This window comes from Pieris brassicae, chromosome 2 (assembly GCF_905147105.1).
Source record: "Pieris brassicae chromosome 2, ilPieBrab1.1, whole genome shotgun sequence".
Lineage (NCBI taxonomy): Eukaryota > Metazoa > Arthropoda > Insecta > Lepidoptera > Pieridae > Pieris > Pieris brassicae.
The window spans coordinates 4,124,102-4,147,233 of record NC_059666.1 but is presented as its reverse complement, the minus strand read 5'-3'; the positions used below and the strand labels follow the sequence as shown (position 1 = coordinate 4,147,233).

The window sequence follows — 23,132 nt, the reverse complement described above, 5'->3', positions numbered from 1 at the left end:
CTTGACAGTCCACACACACAAACACAAATGTGACACGGGCAACAACTGTTGCACTCCCTAAACAAATGCAGAAACGCATAGAAATATACTGTTATATATCAACACGCATCAGCGCGTACGCAGTGGGGTTACGTGGATTTAATTAATATAATCTAGATATAACAAATCATATTAATAACAATAAATATCTCTGAAATACATATCGTATATTAAAGCAACTTCGTAACACGAAATAGTATAAAAAGCTCTGGTGTAATTTAATTTGCATAATGTAAAGTCATTAAATGTCATTTAAACGATATTTTTATCAAATAAAGCATCTTGTTTTTATTCAGGAACATTTTGCTAAAAATATATATAATTTAGAAAGCCGAGGAAAATGTATGCGTCAATCATATATCCTCTAAGACTTGTCAAATCAATGTCAATTGCAGTATATACGAAATAATCTTTCAATCACAGGTAAATTGAAAATGGTTGAATGACACAAAACAGCTTATGGCTCTAATATAAGTTCAGGTAAAGAAACGAAGAAAATATTCCATAGAACGTCTAAAATAATATTTATTTTTGTATGATTAAAATAATTTAATGATATGAATTTTTACTAAAGTTTTGAATTTTATTTAGTTTTTATAAATAATGCTACGTTTAACTTTTAATTGTAGCCGATGATCGACATAATCTCTTCGTATCTTAAAGTTTGGCGATTATAATATTATTATTATCATATATTAAAAAGTTGATTATTGTGTTAAAACTTCCCTAACTTATAGACGCGAATTTACTAAACTCGTTTCGAGTGCTTTATAGCAGAAAGGAAGCGAAATTAAGTTGATTAATAAAACAGGTTATTTTTCTAAAAATAAGATATAGGAAGGGTAAAGGAACTTTTACTTGCAACAATTGCGTGTTATCATCGCGTGTAAGTGTCATTTACTTGACAAATTGTCTGACACGTCCAAACAACTCTCGTTCTAGCACATACTTAATGCGTCTCTCACGTCAGTTGCAGGCTTCTGCAAGCCACTTTTGTATCTCGTGCAGATTTATATGTATATACATTTGTCAAATATTTATTGTATAATCGATTTCACTGAAAAACTAATTTTTAAAGCTTTATCTGCACACCACCTGATTATGTAAACACTACCAGTAGAGGTATTTTCCGAAACGATACGACTTTGGAGTCTTCAAGAAAACATCGTACCAAAAGGCAACACGCATGAAATCCTTCCTGCTTGTTTTTTTTAAATAGATCTACATGAAGGTTAGCAAGTAACTTTATATATAGTTTGTGTCAAAAAATACCTAATGAACAATTTGAATAATATTCTGATATTGTAATATTGGAAAAAAATACGGTCCAAGCTGTAGTGACTTCCTAATCCCTAGGCATTTGAAGAAAAAACTATAAAGTGATTGATATTTGGTGGATTCCTCTATATTTAAAAATTGATGGTAAATAATTGAGTATAAAGTACAATAGGCATACTTCACAAACTATGTTTTTTATGACGAATCATCTTCATTGAGATTGAGATTGAGAGATCTTCATAAAACGGTCTAGCTTAAACCAAGGATGAGTACTAAAAATATGTCCGATAAAGTATAAACACATCCTATAGTAATTTAATAAGTTGATGTTTTTAATGTTCACTGTATTCTTTTAATTGAGGGTGTGCAACTGTTTAACGGTTGCCATCTAAAATTCGCAATATTGGTGTGTCTGACAGATTACAGGGGGCATTAAAAATGCATGTCAAAATGAATGTAGTGAACTAAAATTGGGACGTGTATCTCACTCGTATATATATAATATTAAGTTTCTCATGTAAATAAAATATAATTTGGCAATGAGAAATGCAGTTCTTTAAACATAATTGATTTAACACTTAAGATATTATCACCAATATGTATCAAAAATTATATTAAACTGACATATGTATGTATACTTAAAAAAAAAATTTAAACTTTGTAAATAAAAAGCTAATATATAAATCGTAATATTTTTTATCGATATATGAACTAATATATTATATATTTATATAATAAGTGCATATTTTGTCGAGAGCTAATCATGCTTTTTCTTATTCTTATTTTTGTATTCAGCTATCATGCTTTGTACAAAAATATTTTTCACCGTATAATAATTGAGTAATTACTTTGACAATCACCATTCTAAAAAACTAATTAATTACCAATTTCTTGAGCGTCGAACCCAAAATCAAGTTTAAACTAAAATAACTAGCGTAGATGTTATACAATTTTGATCAATACGAAATAAAATTAACATTTTCAATAGAACATTGTATAATGAATGGTACGTATTATTAAATAATCTCTAATAGTTAACCTAATTGTAACTGTATTTGTAAATTTTCGTAATTTTAACATTACAATAATGTTCGCCGTATCAATAGTATTTAATTCTGAAATAACAGTATTTTAGCCCAGATCACTATGTAAGTAACAATTACTGTTTGCTAAAGTAAAACTAACCAAGATAAAATGTATTTATTTATTTACATTTTCCGAATATCAAACTTTTTCATACAACAGGAACAATACGCTTTAAGAGAACTAAACCTATAGAGTTACTAAAGTATGAGTGTAGTGAATATAAGTGGAAGCGCGGTATCTCTGTCACACGAACATAGTACTAAAACATTATAGAACAATAAGACTGTTAATGAACATTAGCTTAGTTTAAGCTATTACTTATTAGCCATACTTATTTTATAGGCTAGATACATGTAAAGTCGCAAGAAAAAAAATTATAACCATTTTAAAGAATTAAGTTTAAAAGCATCGATGAGGCTATAGACAGGTTCATTAATACAACATTATCACGTTTTTATCACTCAAATTATAGTTCAAGTAGCTAAATCCTAATTCAGCATTATTTCTTTTAACAATTTACTTTTCCCATAGTTACACTAAAAAGTTTATCATAAACCAACTGCGTAATTGTTCCTTGGATATCATGGTTAAAAGAAAACATATTTTTTTAATAGGCTGATGTTCGGATAATTGAAGAAAAATCTAAACATGTTTTCATGATAATGGAAAAAATGCTGAAAAAGCTTTAATAACGTTAAAGACTTAACCTAACCAGTCGATTATAAGCCCAATTACACATACGATAAGGGATATTTTATTATTATTAAAAAAATTATTTCCCTTTCATAATATTCCAGTATTAGCATAATACATTATCTCGTGGATTGAGTTTACAATTCGTAATTAAAGGCTTGTATGAAACGCTTCCTGATTTCGAGATAAAACCAATATTGTTACAACAAATAATGGTAAGTACGGGTTCTACGAAAATTATATGAAACCAGATAACATTTTATCAGAATATCACACAAACTTCAAGCTCTAGAACTTTATTCTCTTTGCTTTAAATTAATCAAGATACAACTCAAAAAAAAACTTGGACTTTCGTTTCCATAGTATGGCTTGAAGTAAAAAATTGAATGCGCAATTGTTGAATAATAATCACTGGAATCTAAAGATTGGACGGATAATTTTACCATCTCCTTTAACGAATATTTGTTTATATTTACATAATTTTAAAAGATTCTGTTATTTCCAGTACTGTAGAGAATAGCAACTGTTTGACTTTTATAGTAATTAATCATCCAATTGATTCTTTAAAACCGCATACGAAATACAAACGTGTTGGACAACGCAGAAGAACAAAGAAGTGACGGTAGAGAAATGGAAATTGAAATTTCGGACACGTCTTATGTAACACCAAAAATTACGAGTTCCTTTAACTAATCGTACAAGGCAGAAGCACGTCTTGGTTGAAAAAAACTTGGACAATCATTTTTCAAAGCACCGAATCATTGTTTCTGGGGCACCCAAAATGAAAATAGCCGTGATGATCGCAAACCTTCGAAACGAGATGTCACTATGAAGAGAATTGATGTTTTTCCTTGTAACCGACGTTGTTAATATATATGTCATTGATTCTATACTTAGGTACGTCGTATTAATAGTAGATTAATGAAGACTATGGATACGCTGCTATAAATATTGAGCTAAAAAACAAAATTGATCACATAAACTTCTTGAATATTTGAAACATTTTGTATTCGTTGAATACATTTTTGGTTAGCTATATAAATAAACATAATTATATGAAAGTTAACCTCCTCATAAATATTATTAATAGGAAATGAAACATACATTCGTATGTATCGAAAACTAAATGCCACATACATAATTCAGACATTACATCGGGGAAAACAGCCTGAAAAAATATTACTTTCGTGTGCAGATCTTATAAATGGCTGTGGAAAGTAAAGACACGACATGTTGTCACGCGAATTAAATTTTAATTATCAAGATATTATGTATACTGTTTGGTCATGAATTTATTCATTGGGTAAAAAGTTGGGTATGTTAGGGTGCGCATACAATAACAATACAACTAAGCGTTCTGTGTCTTACCTAAGGTGTGGTTAATATTTAGTAACTTTAATTACAAAGATAAGGAAGTAATTAGAGACCTAATAATTATATCTGTAGTTTGATTCAATAATATAATAATTACAGCCGCGCTGTGTAAGCTAAGACGTATGCTCTTTGTCACCTTTGTTTGAAAAATGACGTACTACCAAAGCGAATTTAAGCGAGCTTGATAATATGTCGTTTCAAAACACAAAACTTCTTATTACTTTAACGTGAAATTCAAGTCTTTCATAATTTTATTTGCTCAAAAAATATCCCTACAACCTTTTATAGTTCGCATCAGATTTATTTGTTTGTTTCGTGACCATTTATTTTCTCTAATAAGTAAGTAGATGATCAGGTTTCTTCAGGACACACGCATTCATACCGGTTTCCTCACGATATTTTCCTTTAACGTACGAGTTAGTGTAAAATTAGCACATTTTGTATTTGTCTGTATCTGTTATACTTTCTTTGTAGCTATTTTCTTCAAGCTCAACATAAAAATGGCCCTTTGGGAAGAAAATATCGTAGTACAAACTCTGTACCTGTACTATGCTGGTTTTTTACTAGGGCAGATGATACTTGGGATCCCGCAAAATTGAAACTCAATGATGAATCTCTTCGAGGTTAGCGTACCTACGGGCGTGAAAGGACATTATTCATCTCTACACATCCCTGAAATGCAAAGATTTGTCACGTAAATATTATATGGATTTAATTATATACTTATAATTAGCGTTACAATATAATGCATTACCCGAATTTACACTTACCCTCATTTTGCTGTAATGCCAGTAGCATTTAAAATTAATATTTTTTGCTTTAATAAGCGTAAATGTGTATTTGTAAAAGTATATATATAAAGCAATAAATGTAACGATCAAAAATACGTACACAGCACTATGCTAACTGTTATGACTTTATAAATACATAGATAATATCGCTGTCCATAGAAACAGCTGTTCCAATTTCAAAAGAAGAGAAACTAGATGTCACTAGGTCCTAGAAAGTCACAGATAATATTACAGGTACGGTGTACTCTCACCTTTACTTGTGCGTGTCTATTAAAATATATTGACGCAATGAGCACGTCGAACAAAATGTTATTAATAACTATTTTTTTATCTTATATAATTTAATGTAGTAGCATAAATAGATCTCGTTAAGCAGATTCTTACTTAGCGTTAAGTCTCTGAGTTTCACTATCCTGTTTAGAATTCTCGACATTATTTCAATCTGAGTAATGAATTTTGGTGAATCTGTCTCATTTGGTTTCACATTATATATTTTTTCGGCATTTAAACTACGATATTTATTTCTATGTTCTTCAATAGTTTAAGATATACAAAATTGAAGTTAGAGTTAGTAACATTACCAATCTTTTTTTCAACGTTTATAATTTAAAGAATTTTCAAAATTATCGTTCCTTCTGGAGATTTTATTAAAAATAAAGTTTTATCATATTTATGGACTTTGGCAGTCGTTCTTAAATTCTTTCTAGAGCATGTTTTGATGACCTAATTACTAATTTGAGGGAATTGATAAAAATGATAAATTTCTGATAATTAAGAAACTAGATACTAAAGTCACTTATGTTGGAAAGATGTACTCCCTAATCCGTGGGCGGTGGGACTGATAGCCATTTATGCTTATCCGAGGCACGAGGGAGTCCAAACAATCACCGACTTAGAACCACCACTTATATCTTCAAGTAATTTTCTTACACATGTATTTTTTTATTACATAATAGATGTTTCTTACATCTATAACAATAGCAAACAAAGGCATTTACACATATCATAGAGCCCGCTTTTCAACCAAAAGACCAGCATTATATTAGCGTCATGGCGTAAGGACCTGGAACCCTTAAAAGTCATAACTGGGTGACAAAGCTCGAGATAAGTTGCACTCAAGAGCAAAGAAGGTCTTATGCCATGGAGGAGAATTAGGGTTGTTTTTATAATAATTTTAATTGTAAATAATAATAGACTAATAAATTAAATATTTTTGTGTTACTTTTTACCGGATTATAAAATCAATATTATGTATTGTATAGTAAATTAGTCAAATTGTTCATTATATTAAGAAAATTTTCTTCAACAAATTATAGCAAAGCCCAAACGAACCATAATGAAGGTAATTAATAGCGGAAGTGGCAGGCAAAGTGCTAATTACCTGTAAGAGATGACATTTATTACGTAACTTCAACTATTTTAATCACATTCCATGTTACGATAAAGGTTTTATTACATTGTCACAATTCAATCATAAAAAACCTAGAAGAAAACACCTCTTCATGCCATTAAATAAAACGAGCTATGAGTTACGCTATCAGGATATACGCTATAAAGGCCATCAGTTAGAGACGCAGAAATGTTCTTGCCAAACGTGTTCTCCCTATTTTCAAAGTTTTAGATGATTTTGTATTTGTTGGTCAAAACTTTTGCTGACCCATAAAAACGAATTATTCTTAAAACAATGGTTTAGCTAGAACACATTGATTCAGAAGAATAAATACTTTAATTCATAAAATAATGTATTTATATTGATTTGAGACCACCACTACTTTACGAAATTATTTCAGGTATTTCTGCAACGTTAATTAGGGGGCCTTTACCATCACTTAAGGGCCGGTAACGCTCCTGGTGTTGAAGGTCTCAATCTGATGGCACTGAGCCGGAACTTTAGTGACCCGTCTGCTTGTTGGCCTTCCAACTTGCCCAAATGGGCGAGGGACTATAAAAATAACAACAGACTTTAGAACAATAATCGATAAACCTGATTGGGAGACAAGATGAAAATTGATACGCAATTTTCTGCCTAGAATAATTAAATTAGCAAAGACGTGAAAATACATTTTAGCTCTGGCAAATGTCTGTGTAAAAGGGTAATAAATCATACTGATTTATGATTTCTTTGCCGATGTAATTATTACTGAAATATTTTATAAAACGAACAAATATTTCTATAAAATAAAGACCTTAAACATTGATCGAATCGTAAACTCCAAACAGATTTTCACTGCTTCCATACTTTAGTCATTAAGTAATCAAGCATTAGATGAGATTTACATTTCTGAAGATAAATACTTATTAATTTACAATTACAGTTATATATAATTATTATTGTAGATACAGTATCAAAATATCTGGCAGTAACTGTAAACAGAACAAACATTTTATATCAAGCTGGGTTAAACAATAAATTTCACAACAAACAGCTTCGCTTATTTATTAAATATGTTTTCCGTGGTCAAGCGTAATAAACCACAGTATATTATGTTCTAAATGTTATAGCGCCAATAAAAACCAGGCTGAAACAAAATAACATAGTTACCTTATATAAATAATATATAATAAATTCTTATAGTAGGAGACAATGAATCAAGCGTGAAAAGCTTAAGTGCTAGTAAACACTGTGACATTTAAGTTCAGTCAGTTCTTTAAAGACTTAAGGTCCTTCAAGAAAAGAGCGTACCAAATTTTACAAGACCGGCAACGAACTCGCGAGGCATTGTCGTGATGAGTGATGGGCGGAGGTATTACTTAACATCACGTGAGCTGCCAGTTTGCGTTTCCCCCTGTTCTATAGAAATAAAACTAATAATCTCTAAATTTTGTAAAAAATATTAATAATTTTCGACAAAAACTATTTGATAGACTAACTATTTAGCCGCGAATTTAAGTGCGGATTCGATCGAACTCTCCTTCATTAATTCAGGTCCCTGCATCGATGAGAGTTAATGTAAACAGAATTATAAGTAGTGCCTCTATTTTCCTACCTAATAATCATAATTCATCTGATATAGTGGATATGCAATATGCAAAGTGTCCTGTCAGATTGTTACGCCAAGTAATGCGTCGCTATGTTGTAGATGATCGATTGTCTCATATTGCGGATACTATAAAGCACATAATAATTATAGCTTTTTGTCATGAATACCGAGGTAACACTGAAAATGTTTAGAAAATGAATTAACGTAGAAAGTTTTTTGAAGTAATCTCCGTTACTATCTACACATAGTCGTATTCGATGGAACCACTGAGAATATCAGTGGCCTCATTCTTCCTCAGGGGTTTCTTCTATAGTATTTTCGTGCGCTTTCACCGCATCTTCAGGGCTCGTAAAGTGAACACCTCGAATTCTGTCTTGAGTTCTTGAGAATAAATGAAACTCTCAAGGCACCAGGTCAGTGCCAATTCTAAATAATGGCACGAGATGGGGCTTCATTAAGAAATGCTAATCGTAGCCTATCGTAGCTTTGCTGTTGAGTAACCCCAGAACGAATGTCATAATAAATCATTGACCGAAAATTTTCTCGCGTTAGGTTCATTTTCACGTGTAACAAGAGTCTTAGATTTGTCGCCAATTCACAAAAACAAATGACAAATGAATGCAATAGACTACATTACCAAAGAGTTCTAAAATTGAAAATTCAAAACAAGTTTACATTAGCAATGTTTCTAACTGGCCCGTTCTAAGCACTTTCAGTGTTACCCACGTACTATAGAACCCTTAATAAGTAAAATGTCATTCTGAAAAGTAAATTGTTAATTAAAAAACAAAATGCACAAACATATTCTCATAAAACAACACGAGGATGTCGCTATTCTATGGAAATCATTTTGTGCACAATGTTGGTAATATTCATTTATCTAGTTTTAATTTCCTGGTTGCAGCAATCATAAAGTCGAAACTATTACCTAAATTAAAAAAAAACATAGAGGTAGTTTTAGTTGAGATTGTAATTCTAGCAAATAATCATAAAAGTTAATGTGACAGTTTAAAAACAAATAAAAAGTGGAATAATATAAACGCGAAGTAGTGTAGTAGTATGTAGTAGATTATTACGTTCATTCGTCAAAATTACCCTCGTAATGTACGAGTACGTACTGTGTCATCCGTAATTATGTTTAAACAGTGAAACATTCGTACAATGCTTTAGCTCTATAAAATAAGTTACCGTAATATCCATTTAGTTATTTTTTAACTGCAATAATAGCACTGCCTTTTTTTATTTTTCCAGTAAAAGAAAATAGACATTGCTGAAACGACATTGTTTCCAGGGACAACGATATGTTGCATATTATTCGAGTTTTAAATACTATGCCAAAAAGTTTGTCTGAGAAATTGATACTATCGTTTAAGTTTGTACGTACGGATTTACACTTTTTTTTTTAAAATATGTATAAAAAATAAAAGTTTAAATTGTTACGTAGTATATTATACAATATATAAACATCAGTGGCGGTACAACCCTTAGTCTCGTTAGCAGTTTTCCTTCTACGAAACATGGACAGATGTAAAGAAAAGCTGAAGTGTGCTGCCGGGGTTCGAACACATGACCTCAGGTATGATAGTCGCACGCTCAGATATATGAGACATATATTAGTTACCGTATGAATCCGTGAGATTAGTTTTTTTATTAAGTTTAAGATAAGATTTGGTTATGCACTTCCAGCACTTTACTCATCATATTCTTTTTAAATTGTTTTCCTTACAAGTGTTGCCTGGAAGAGATCGCTTGTTACCGATAAAGCCACCAGTTGCAATCTTTGTAATTTTTATGTTATTTGTTTTTCTTTAAATATAACAAATTGTAAATAAATAACGTAATACAATTTTAGGCTGAAAGGGTGAACACTCAAAGCATGTATAGTAAGAAGCGTGCCGAGTACTTTAACAATTGCATTTCATAGTTTTATTGATAATGTAAAATATAAGAGCCGTTGATATTGGTTTAATACAAAATTCTACCAGAAACTTGTAACCTTATTTATAGATTCCGTCTTGATAGCGACAAGAGACTAATGATGCTGCCATTGAAGTGAAAAACGTTTGAAATTCCAATCATAGTAAACACCAACTGCCACTGTTATATATCAACGGAAAATTCGATATACGAGTGTTATATTAGGTATATGAATATATACATATGAAATTGGCGTTTTGTATGGGAGGAACAAAAAGTGGAATATTTTTAAATATAATATATTTAATTAATCAAAGTATGAACCATTGTTTTCTATGCACTTTTGCCATCTCATAGGTAGTTCATTGATCCCTTTACTAAAAAAGCAGTCGGACGGGAATCAATAAAATCTGTGAAGGCGATTTGGACTGCCCCATCAGAGTTAATTTTTTTCCCTTGCAAGAAGTTGTCCAAATTTCGAAAAAAATGGTACTCTGTTAGAGCAAGGTCCGGGGAGTACGGAGGATGTCTTAGACATTCCAATTGAAGCTCTTCTAATTTGGTAGCCGTCTGTTGTGCAGTGTGTGGTCTATCGTTGTTGTGAAGTAGCAGTGGCGTGGAGCGATTGACCAGCCTAGGTTGTTTAGCCGCTATCTTTTCCATCATGGTTTGCAATTGCTGACAATAGACATCAGCCGTAATAGTCTGGCCAGATTTGAGAAAACTGCAATGAACAATACCGGCACTAGTCCACCAAACGCTTACAAGTAACTATTTTGGGGTAAATTTTCGCTTGGGGCAGGATTTGGCTGGCTGGCCAGGATCCAACCATTGCGCTGAGCGCTTTCGATTATCGTAAAGAATCCATTTTTCATCACAGGTAATGATTCGGTTTAAAATACCTTCATTATTGTGCCGGTTCAGTAATGTAACGCAGCAGTCGACGCGCGTTTGCCGGTTTGCTTCACCTTTCAAGCTTTTTAATCTACCCAATTTGCTTCAAGTGAATTAAAACAGTTTTATCACTAACACCGCAGCCTGCAACTAACTCGGACGTGGTTTGCGATGGATCCACTTCCACAATAGCCTTCAATACTTCATTATCAACTTGGGTCTCAGGCCGTCCACGGGGCTTGTTCTGCAGGTCGAAATTTCCAGAACGAAAACGTTGGAACCAAAAACGAACTGTTTTTTCTTTTGCAACATGACCGCCATACACATCATTCACCCTTCGAGTCGTTTCCGCAGCACTAGTGCCACGGCGGAACTCGTACTCGTAAATAATGCGATACTTTAAGTTTTCCATTTTGTAAAATGAGTGACGCAAACAGAAAAAAACAAATGAATTACGGTCATCGAAGCACAAATACATAAGTAAATAGCTGTACAAATTTGAATTTGAAATTTCTAACAAAAGAGGAGGTATTTGAGGTCAAAGTGGCCAGTACGACAAAACGCCAACAGATGTTAAGTGAAATCGTCTTCCTTGAACAGGCTTCAGGAATAGTAGGAGACGCGCAAATACGTTGCCGGACTAGTCCGAGTCAATTATAAAATCGATACCCTACGCAAATGGTATAATTTCAATTTAAAAAAAATCTTAGCTGTTGATGCTTTGTGAGATTTGCGCCTTCAACTACATACACACAAATATCATCAGTTTTATTAATATGATTTTATATAGAACAGGAGGTGTATCTGATCTCACCCATGGATACTCATTGCTAGAATGCTCGCAATTGCAAATGCGTTACCGGCCTTTCAAGAAACGGTATGCTATTTTCTTGAACAAAGTCGAATTGGTTCAAGATGTGGTATGTGATGATGCGCAGAATTATTAAAAATATTTGTGTACTAATTACAAACAAAACACTAATTCTTGAACTTCTTTATCGGCGTATTTTTCGGTTACGCGTCACATTTTTCAGTTACGCCCCATCTATTTCTTGTCCCTACCGCGGTTGATTCGAAGAGATTGAAAGCCGTATAATAAAAATATATAATAACGATAACAATGATAATAATTATATTACAATTAATGAAATTCTATAATAATCTTAGTAGTAATAAGGTAAAATGAAATATTTGTATTCATGTCTATGATAATAAAAGCTTTTTCTTAGACTGTATCTAATTTAACTTCATTTAACCAATTTCTGTAAAGTTGCATATAATGGATAATTTTTCGAAAAATAAGGTCATAAAGAAGTTTCACTTCTTACGTAATTTGGTACACGCACACATTTTTTTTTATCAAGAAGATACAACCTTCTAGCTAGCCAAAATCTAGTCGATTTCTTCAATATTTTGCTATAGGTAGTTTAGATATGCGTAACTTTTACATCTGGCTGATTTATTTAATTAATATGAAAGTCTACCTGTAATATGGTAATCTATAGAGGCTTAGCCGAAATAAAACTTTGTTCTTGAATAAATAAATTGGAGGTAATCCGTACAGATGGCAACCCTACGTGGTCTATTCGAGGTAATCCAATGACAAGTTTGCTAAGAATAAAATACAAGGGAAATAACATTCTGCCTCGCATCAATTTTATGTATTAGATCTTATACGGATCAGGTGCCAATTTTTAGACTAATGGATTGTTATTTCTGCAAATATTGTAAAATAGATTAATATATAGAAAAAAACACACTGAAATGATAATATTTTTAATGTTACCTTTCAACCTAATAAATTAACAATGGTATACAAATACTACGTAAAATTTATTTTCTAAAATAGCTTATATTAAAATAAATATTACAATTAAAACTTACACTAGATAAATGCAACTGTAGTTTTTGTACCTATATATGTACTTATAATTAAACCCTATTTTACTAAGTTACATTAAATTAAATTAGGTGTAGACAGTCGAGAGTTACTTAAATATTTATACAATATAATTATTAAAATTTATAAAGTTAACTTCTAGGAAGTGAAGAGCTCTCAATATTCATTGAAAGATGATTTAAATATAAAATATATTAATTTTATCAATTATTCGCCAAGCGACAGTTGGTATAAAGCATGAAACTGGTTTTCAGAAGCCGTGTAATAAGTATATCTGAATATTAAAAAAAAATAAAACTCTTTCTACTGCTATACAATTATTATAACAGATACGGCTGGAACAACAAACTTTTCTAAGGGACAAGTTATAAAAATCCTCTTTAGGTTTTTCCTTGTTAGTAAATACACCATGAAGGTCGGTAATTGTCGAATGTTTTTTTTTGTATATTTAACATACAAGCAAGTCACCATAGATAAGTTGTTTTCGCCTTTGGGCGATGTATATTGTTTCCGATTCTCTAAAGAGTTTATCTAACAGCTGAAAGAAAGAAATAAAATAATAAATTTGTTTCCTATTGTGCGTTCCCAGGAGCAGTGTAATACGCTGGAGCTGGGGTTGGCCTATGCTTTGAGATTGTATACGCTCTATTCGAAGGCCAGTCCTTGCCGTACCCTCCGCCAGCGGAATAGGCATAGCTGTTAGAGTAGTCCGAGTTGTAATCTTGCGAGTCACTTCCGAAATATGAGTAATGCGTCATTGGATGATGTTGCTGAAAGAGACGGTTCAAGATTATTGACAAAATTTTAGTCTCATCAATATGGTGTATGTAAATCTATAAACTTTCGTAGGATCCTAAACGATAGATAATTTGTATTATTTTACGCCCACATTTATCAATTTGCGATGTCTCGTAGTAAATTTATAAACTAACGGATATCCATTCGTAAGATTCTACAGAATGCCCCTAATTAGTCAACTTTATAGTATATCACAATTTATAGGGTCTGTTATATTTATTTATATAGAAATCAGGATATAAAAACCTGGCACAGGACGTCGTGTAGCTATAATCTTCACCTTGCGATCGGTAAAGTTATGTACACCTCTAATCTCTTAACAAACTTAATTAATTCCAAGTTCTCGCTTTGTGAAAAACAGGTTCCAAACTTATATACGGGTGTGCATTATCTGTTTTGAAATTAATTTAAAGACTATTTTGTAAAAAAATGAGTATCGCATGAAACACTATCCAAGGTATCGTCAAATAATTGTCCTATTTGGTGTTATTAAAAAAAAATCTGATATTATTGAAGCAATATTTAACCATGAAATACTAGTACAAATAGTTGTAGGTAGGCAAATATGTAGAATCTATTACAGTTGTATCATTAATATGGTATATTACATACCATATTGTGTACTAATTTATTAATATGATATCAAAATATGATATGATATGATTTACAAATATTCAAAAGAGGACAATGAGTCCTCTTTTGAATATTTGTAAAATATATTTTATCTCTCATCACTAATAATAAATTTAATACTTGAGATACAATAGGAAAATCAATAAGCATGCACTCACTTATCTAAAGCCTGGTTGAGGAGGCTTTCATCGATATCATTCACTTGTTAAGCTTTTGTTTTTATATTGACTTGAAAGCTTGAAGTATATCCGGATAATGAAAATGGCTATGTATTTTTTTTTGTTATATCATGAACAAGAAATTTGATTATTTTTCTAATAAAAGGTATTTGTGTATATGTAAGTATTTCATTGATTAAAAGAATTTTGAATAATAATAAAAGAATATGAAAGAACCTTTACGAATAAAACTCAAAACATCTAAAATTACATTTGCATACCTAACAAAAAAATATAAATACACTTTATAAGTGACTTTTGTAATATTTTGTATTACAATTTCATAACTTAAAACAAAGCCTAGTCATTTTAGAATTAATTATAATATGAATTTAAATAATCCGTACAAGGTATAATTTTTCAATATTTCTAGTACGATTTCAAAAGTTTAAAATTAAATTTTTAAAAAAGGAATTCATATTGTGCGTTCTTTGTTTCTTTTTAGAATTATAACGGATTAATTTGATTTGATTCGTTATTTGAATTTTTCAAAAGTGTAAAGTTTCGAAAACAATGTGCCGTTTCAAAACGATTTTTATAAAAGTGTCAGCCGATAACAGAAATTTTATCAAAGTATGCCGGTAAATGGAATATGTTTAATATACACAAAAAGATGTATGCATTATACTCGTAGTCTTTTGTTCGAAAACGAATGTAATAAAAAAAAGCACTGGTCTGGTCAGATTTTTTGTAAATTTTTGTGATAATTTATTTTCTCTAATTAGCAAGTAGGTTATATAGGCCTTATACACGTCGACTTTTTGTCGATTTCCTCACAATACTTACGGCCTCACCGTACGAACATGTGTTCAATTGGAGCATAGACAAAGTCCATCGGTGCACAACCGAGATTCAATACTACGACCTTAGGGATGAGAGTCGGAGGCTCACACTACAAGGCTAATACTGTTGTCGTCAGTAGTATTTACGAAGTCAAAACCCATCTTCGTTAATAATGCCCGCTTTATTACCTAGTCAGATTAAATCTATATTTTTTTATGAAATACGAGGCAAACGGACAGGATGGAGGAGGGCTCATCAGATGTTAAGTGAAACCACCGCCTATGGACACTTACATTGCTAGAATGTGTAGTCGCAAGTTGAAAGGCTTCAAGAATTGATACGCTCTTTTCTTGAAGGACCCTAAGTCGAGCTGGTTCGGAAATACTTCAGTGGGCAGCTGGTTCATATTTGACGATAGCTAATTCATGGATTTCTTTAATTAGGTAAATTCATTATACATATATGTTTTAAAGCGCAAGATTTTCTAGTATGTGGTCTTCTTTATATAATGTGTAAGAAGGAATATGTAAAAATAAAAACACCATTAGCAATTCGGCTCCGTGATTCACTTAATAATATTGCATTATTAATTTAATCTCATTACGAATATACGTAATTATTGTAATGGATCTTCAATGCACAAGCAATTATATAAAATTATATAATTATGTAGATCCTCTAATGATGTTTCAATACGCAGTTGGTCATAATTTAATGAAGAATATCTATAATTTACATACTTGATCAGCCGATTATTCGTATAGTAGTATATTCGGTAGATTGTAACAATTGATTTGAAGTGATATGGAAATATGTATTACTTTGAACTTTAACTTTTAATATATTTTTTGTTTCACACAATATATACACACATCGGAAAATATTTATCATAAAGTATTCCGTTTGGCTTTTATATATTATGTAATTAAATCATTATAACTAGCTGTAGGAATTATTAACTAAGTAAATAAGTGAATACTACTGTAGTTTGCCAGCTAGCTGTCTGTCAGGAGCGCTACAATTTTTTTTTAGTTATCGTATAATATTATGAGGGTAGGGAGAAAAAGGAGAGACACCGGCGTTAATTGCCGTGTTTTCGACACTTTAAAGACATAAATTGTATCTGGTGTGATGTATAATTTTGAATTATTTCGGAAATAACTGTGTTGAGGGATATGTGTTTTCTAATTATTATTTTAAAATTTCGTTTTATTTTGTTGTGAAGCTATCTGAAATGTTTTCTTCCTTTTTAGCTTTGAGAAACGCCCTCAAATTAGATGTTCATCCTTGAATGATAAATAAACAAATTTGTTTATGTGGTAAGCGTTACCACATATAGTAGGTTTGGTGGGATAAACCAAAATCCTCCTGTCGCCCACATTTATTTAGTTAAGTTAATTATAAGATTTAGTTTAATATATTTTAGTTTTGTATTTTTCTAGTTTAATTGTTTGAGGTTCCTTTTATAAATATCCTAATATGTGCTAATTTGTTTTATTTAATGTTAAAAACCCATAACAATAGTTTAGATAAATACATTTTTGGTATCAGTTTAAGCGTTATTAACCTTCGTTTACGCTCAAACTGTTTAACTCGGTACTATAAAGTAGTTTTTTATTATAAATATTTTATATATAGATGTTGCCATCACACGAAATGTAGAGTAAAAGACAGATATATAAGGGCCCCAACAAAAAGTGTTTTATGGTCACTAAGTTGTTAGGGTTTCCTGTAACCATGACCCAAAAATTTAGGCTTTAATAAATAAATGAATAACTACCTTGCAAGCCTTCAACGTGCTGAGTAAACTGGGCAGTAATAACGCAGCAACCAACAGCAGTTTCTTAATCAGCATAACTCCGAGAAGAATTGGGATCAACAACATTTTTGTTTTCAACGTTGCCATCAGATTAAGGAATGGTATCATTATCGCCAGCTTCTTCTTTTTACCGCGTCCTGAAAATTATTGGGATGACATTATAGTAATACTAAAACAAATACATTAAAAATGAAAGTATCCACAAGGTACCACATTATCTTAATATGGATACAGTCCTAAATACAGCGGATACGGTTTGCCTTAGCTCACTTAAATAGGCTACATAGCCATGTGAATGCTGAGGCAATCCAACTTCTTGACTTGACAGGAATAAGACGCCTAAAGAGAACGAAACCTTTTGAGTTAATAAACCTAGTGTAGTGAATATATGTGCAAGTGCGGTATCTCGGACACACGAACATAGTGTCAAAACATTACAGAACACTAAGACTATTAACGAACACTACCTTAGTTTAGTTCATTAGTATTGTAGAAAATTAAATCAACATAATATTACTAATTAACCATAATTATTGTACAGGCAGGCTAGATTGTAATTCATGTAAAGTTGCATTGTTCTTTGTGAACTTTATTGCAATAAAAAAATACATACAGCCAAATAAGGACTTAACTAGTGGAATGAAGTAAACAAACAGATACTGAAAACAATTTTTTTATCCTAAGTCATCAAGGAAAGCTTCTTGCTCGTAAAATACAATTTACACGATCGTTATACTTGCTTAATATGCATAATTCCCTATTGAGATTGAGAAAGAGTATACAAAAGTTCGGCAAAAATCGTTTAGTTTCAGTTGTTAGCTAAAATTCTTCGCTGTTTCTTTCGTTTCTAGACATACCTTATCATAAAAATTAATGGCGCTAAAATCCTTTTAGGTCTGGACCTCAGATTTCTATATCTATTTCATGATCATTGGTTAATCGAATAGGCAAGTAGCCTATGATCATCGATTGTGATCAGCCTTCAGTGTCTGACGCACGCCGTCGACTTTTTGTGTCTAAGGCAAGCCGGTTTCCTCACGATGTTTTCTTTCACCGTTCGCGCGCACATAAAAAGAAAATCCATTGGTGCACAGCCGGAGATCGAACCTACGACCTCAGGGATAAGACTTGCACTAGGCCAACATTACCCTTATAAAAAACTAAACAAGTCTTATTACCGTATAACTAAAGCTCCGTTTATCTCTTATCACGAACATATACATATTAATGAATAATAGTAAAATTTGACAGAAACAGACGAACTTAAAACTAAGTTTATAAGTAAGAGGAATATTTTTATGTTATGATTTTAAAAGTGGAAAGATATTTTGTTACCGAAAAAAAAATTACAATACCACTTGAAATTTGTTTATAGTGTAATGCTACAAAAAGTGAGTTTTTAAAATGAATTAAACCTAGCTTAACTGAAATTAATTAATTATTTCATCTTACAATAGGTGAATAGCCTGAAACCCACTTAGTGTTGGGAATCAACAAAAGATGGGCTCAACCCAGATTTTCAGAGATCCCATTAATCAATGTTAATTAAGCTTCACGGATGTAATTATCCCAGAAGAAAATATTATACGTCTCGTCCAAGTATGTAGTCATTTATTTGATTAAATGCGAAATTCACACAATACTAACGATGAATTTTAAATTATTTAATTATTGTCTTTGGTTAACATAGCTTTTACACATTGAAAGAAAACAATTTTTTAACCGGATTAAAGCTATTTGTATTATTATAAACGTATAATTATTTATGCGTGGTCACGGTGACCACGCATGCTGTAAAACACGCAAAACATCGGAATTTTTTTAATAAAAAATAAAAAAAAAATCGTTAAATAATTGTTTTATTTAATTATTTAAATTCTTTATCAATACGATAATAAAATTTTATTTGAATTAATACTTTATTTGATATAATACAGGTATTCTGAAATAAATTTATTAATTATTATATATTATACAAGCAGAAATTTCAACATTCGATGTTTTTTGGTTTTGAGCCTATACTTATCGGACCATATGTGTATTGTACCATAAAGAATGGTTCGTTGGCCGTTGATACACAATTTAACCTAAGTACATACGTTACTTCAATTCAATTAGACTAAAAAGGCAAACAATTGTCAGTTGTAGGCAGCAGTTCTGGTATAATCAAATAGACTGATAGTAATATAGATAGCACCACAACATAAATCACTCACGTAATTTGTTTGAGGGAGTAATTAATAAATGAAATTGGGTAATATCGAAACAATTACAAGTACGTCTAACATATCATAACAAGAATAAAGGTGAAATCAAACGTGGCGATCGGGTGTGTCAAACATTTTGCATTATCATCAAAATTTATAACAACGAACTATTGCGAACACTATCAAGTGTGACTAAGGAAATAATGTATTGTTAGTACAATATGAAATAGTATTGTAGACATGCCGATGATTTATCCATCATCATAGAATTAGATTTTTCACGACGACATTTATATTATTTTTTAATACTCAATAAAAAATTCTGTAGTGTCATTTCATTATCTATAACAAACAACATAACTACCAAATTAAATGCCCGGAAGTAACGTTAGTAAAGGGAACAGTTTTTCACTAACCTATAGTGAAAAACCAGTTAGCTTATCTGTAAGGAATATTTATAGAATTAAAAATATTTTACTCTCTCACGCCTAAGTCGATAAAGCGAAGATTGTTTGATCTTAATTTTACGCATTCGTTGGCATAAGCTAATTCCAATAATAAAATGTAGTACAATAAAATACTGTAACGAAATTATTTAGGGCGTGACTTGAGATAGTTTAAATTGATTTGGTACTGCGTGTAATTATATCAATTATAACTGTTTATTTTTTTGGGCTGAAGGTTAATCAATGTTTACATTTTTATACATCATTATTAAAATGTGTTTTCCTGTAGTTGTGCAATTTTTTGATAAGAAAACTTAAATTTTTTTATAACTTTAAATAGATTATTTTGTTAATACTATTGCAGATTTGATTTTATCATAAGAAACAAAAAGATTCAGATCTTATCTTAGATATATTCGGAAGTGGGCTGATGAATTTAAAAAAGTGTTTTAAGCGCCTCCGTAATCTGCATTAAATTACTAATAAAAACTAATATTGTAAGCGATTTTATTTTCGCCATAATTGCCCTGGACTTAAGAATAAATAGATATTAACTAATACGATAGGTCATTAATTATATATGATGTTGTGCACTATTAATACAATACATATTATTATTACTAAAATCCTGACGTGATTTTATAACTTACGTCAAGTTAAGAAGAACCGCGAACATTTTTGATCTAATTATATCCTACAGACATCATCTTACGCAGGACAAAAACAAAATTATACTCTCACCGTCATCGCTACTTTCCGGCTCCTCAATAGTCCGCGATCCAGGTGGCAAGTTGACCCTTAATCCCTTCATCTTAAAGAACTCTCTTATCAAACTCATAAAGTACTTGGCAATTTCTGTCCACTCCGAAATAATACTTCTTCTTCCGTCAAGAAAGTCCACTTCTTCTGTCATATTCAAGTTGTTTACATCAGTCAAAGGCACGAAGCTTATAACCTCATTGGCCACTATTGTCTCATTATTGTTCATATCCCCGAACAGAGTTTTCTTTGCAATCTTCAAAGCTTTATATTTGACACAGGATAAAGCCTCGCCTTGTGTAAGGCAGCTGTCTTTGACGCGCCGTAAATATTGATCTTCAGCATATGATGCCTGGGTGATAAATAATATTGGGAGAAGATGCCACATTGCCATTTTGCTGAAAGAAATTACTATATTTAAATATTTATAATATTATTTAGTTATAGTTATTTAAGTCTGGTCACGTAAATTCCCACACGTTTTGTTGAGAGATGTGTTCATGTATTCATTGCGTAGAAAAAAAATGCAAACGTCGTACGGTCTCAAACTTGATTTTCGCGTACCTGATTACTATGCTAACACTGCTCCCATAACTTATACGTTTAATAAAAAAAATCGATAAGAAATTTGTATTAATTATTTTGAACTCCACAAAATAATAGAATCCAGCGGTCGACCAATTTGCAAACTTTAAGGTAACGGGGGCAAAACAAAGCTTTGCAGAGAAATTATTACATTTTAATCTTGTTTCTTAAGTTCTCTAAGGAGGCGGCTTTCTAGCCACCAAATTTGTCGGCTTATTCAATTTAAAACTGTGTATTTAGCTCGACCTAAATGACTTAACGACCTTAATCTAACCAATTTTGTTACTTTCTTAATAATTAACAGCTACAGAAAAGATTTAAATTAGTTTTTTGGCTTATTTGTTTGTGATAATAATATTCTAAAAAATTCCTTATAAAATATTAAACAAAACAAAAATTATAATTTTCAATAAGTTTGGCAACATTAGTAATCTGATGTTGAATGTTGGACGTGTTCGGATTAGGCTTTTTATTAACACAGTTTATTATGATACAAAATATTATATATTACGTCTTAAAATCGGTTATATAATATTGATTTTTCAAATTTATTTGACAATAAAAAGTTCTGAGCACGCAACGGTCAGTCCTTTAAATGAAATTTAAAAAAAAATAACTTACTGAGGGTATTTTGTAGAGATAATAAGAATTTATTTATAGTATTATATAAACATTGGACAGTGGAACAATAAAGTATGAAACTGGTGCCCAAGGAAAATAAATGCAGTAGAGGAAGACAATTTAGAAGGATACACCAGAATAAGGAAACAAAAGGTTGTACATGGCAGAGAGTAACATTGCACAAATGGTGGGATTTGGAAGAGGCCTTTGATAAAAAGGGAATCCAGATATCCAGGAATGAATGAGATTATAGAAATATAAATGAAATTAATTGTAAAGTATCTGAAATAAAAGGCTTTTAAAAAATTTGATAATTAATTGTAAGCAAAGTTGTTATGCAGCATTCCCTACGTTTTTTAAATCTTTGCTTTTTATTGCCAGTGAAACTATTAAATGTTCAGAGATTGCGTTTTAATTATTTTAATTAAAGTTGTAAAAGCCGGTTAGTGATAAAGTTTCAGGCTTTAAGTGCAGTTTCTTTTAACGAGTCTTCTATTGAGTCCTTATTAGAAATTACTTCTATGGTTTCGTTTGCAAAAGTTTACAATTCAAAATAATCGCAGTAATTTTAATTAATTAACAACTGCACAGGAGATCTTAATTTGAGGTCTGAACTTGTTTTTACATTTGTTTAAACCACAATGGTTTATCAGTAAAATGCTCCTTTCAGTATAATGGTTATCCGGAAGTCTTAAAGAGAGGTTATTTGTATGGGGCGCAAACGGATTAAATATTTTCATTTTAAACTATCATTAGACATAATTATGGACTCTGAGAACGTCTCTATAAGTTTCGCGTTCACAGAATCGATACTGGTTTATTTATATTTACGACGGTAGCTGAATTCACGTTTGACGGATATTTGTCCGTCAAACGTGAATTTGGTTATTGTAATGAGATTTGTATTTAGCAAAAAAAAATTCATGATATTTTTTAAATCCCTAGTAAATTATATAAATTTTATCAGATTTATCAAGATGGTATAAAAAGGAATATCTTGGTTAATACTAATAAACTAACACACCATAAATTAATAATTGGCTTGATTGTTGTCATATTATTTTACTTAATCTACAAGTTTACTCCAAAAATTATTTTATGTAGGTTGAAATAATCTGGAACATTGTCCAATAATTGGTAATTAAAATCGACAATACACACAAAACCTAATCATATTTATTAAATAAAATAGTGTTTTTATAAATTTCGTTTATCACACATTAATCACGTTTAAATAAAAGCCTTTATTCACTTACATTAACTAACACTTCACTTTTGCTATATTTTACTAAATCTGCGCGCGCGTCGAT

At 31.1% G+C, this 23,132-nt stretch overlaps 1 protein-coding gene across 1 annotated transcript; it reads right to left on the bottom strand.

Annotated features, from left to right (window-relative positions):
- Nucleotides 1-13,132: 13,132 nt before the first annotated feature.
- LOC123720410 lies at nt 13,133-23,132 on the bottom strand. Its single transcript, XM_045677002.1, has 4 exons — nt 23,079-23,132; nt 20,599-21,014; nt 17,166-17,341; nt 13,133-13,723 (listed from the first exon to the last, which is right to left on the bottom strand). The coding sequence occupies exons 2-4, from the start codon at nt 21,008-21,010 to the stop codon at nt 13,526-13,528; spliced, it is 786 nt and encodes a 261-aa protein (XP_045532958.1). The 5' UTR covers nt 21,011-21,014; nt 23,079-23,132; the 3' UTR covers nt 13,133-13,525.

What these genes read in the sequence shown, in the direction of transcription:
- LOC123720410 (XM_045677002.1), bottom strand. Translation starts at nt 21,010, where the DNA reads ATGGCAATGTGGCATCTTCTCCCAATATTATTTATCACCCAGGCATCA. An exon ending in GCCGGAAAGTAGCGATGACG is followed by an intron (nt 17,342 to 20,598) that starts GTGAGAGTATAA and finishes AATAATTTTCAG; the next exon opens with GACGCGGTAAAAAGAAGAAG. An exon ending in GCACGTTGAAGGCTTGCAAG is followed by an intron (nt 13,724 to 17,165) that starts GTAGTTATTCAT and finishes CGTCTCTTTCAG; the next exon opens with CAACATCATCCAATGACGCA.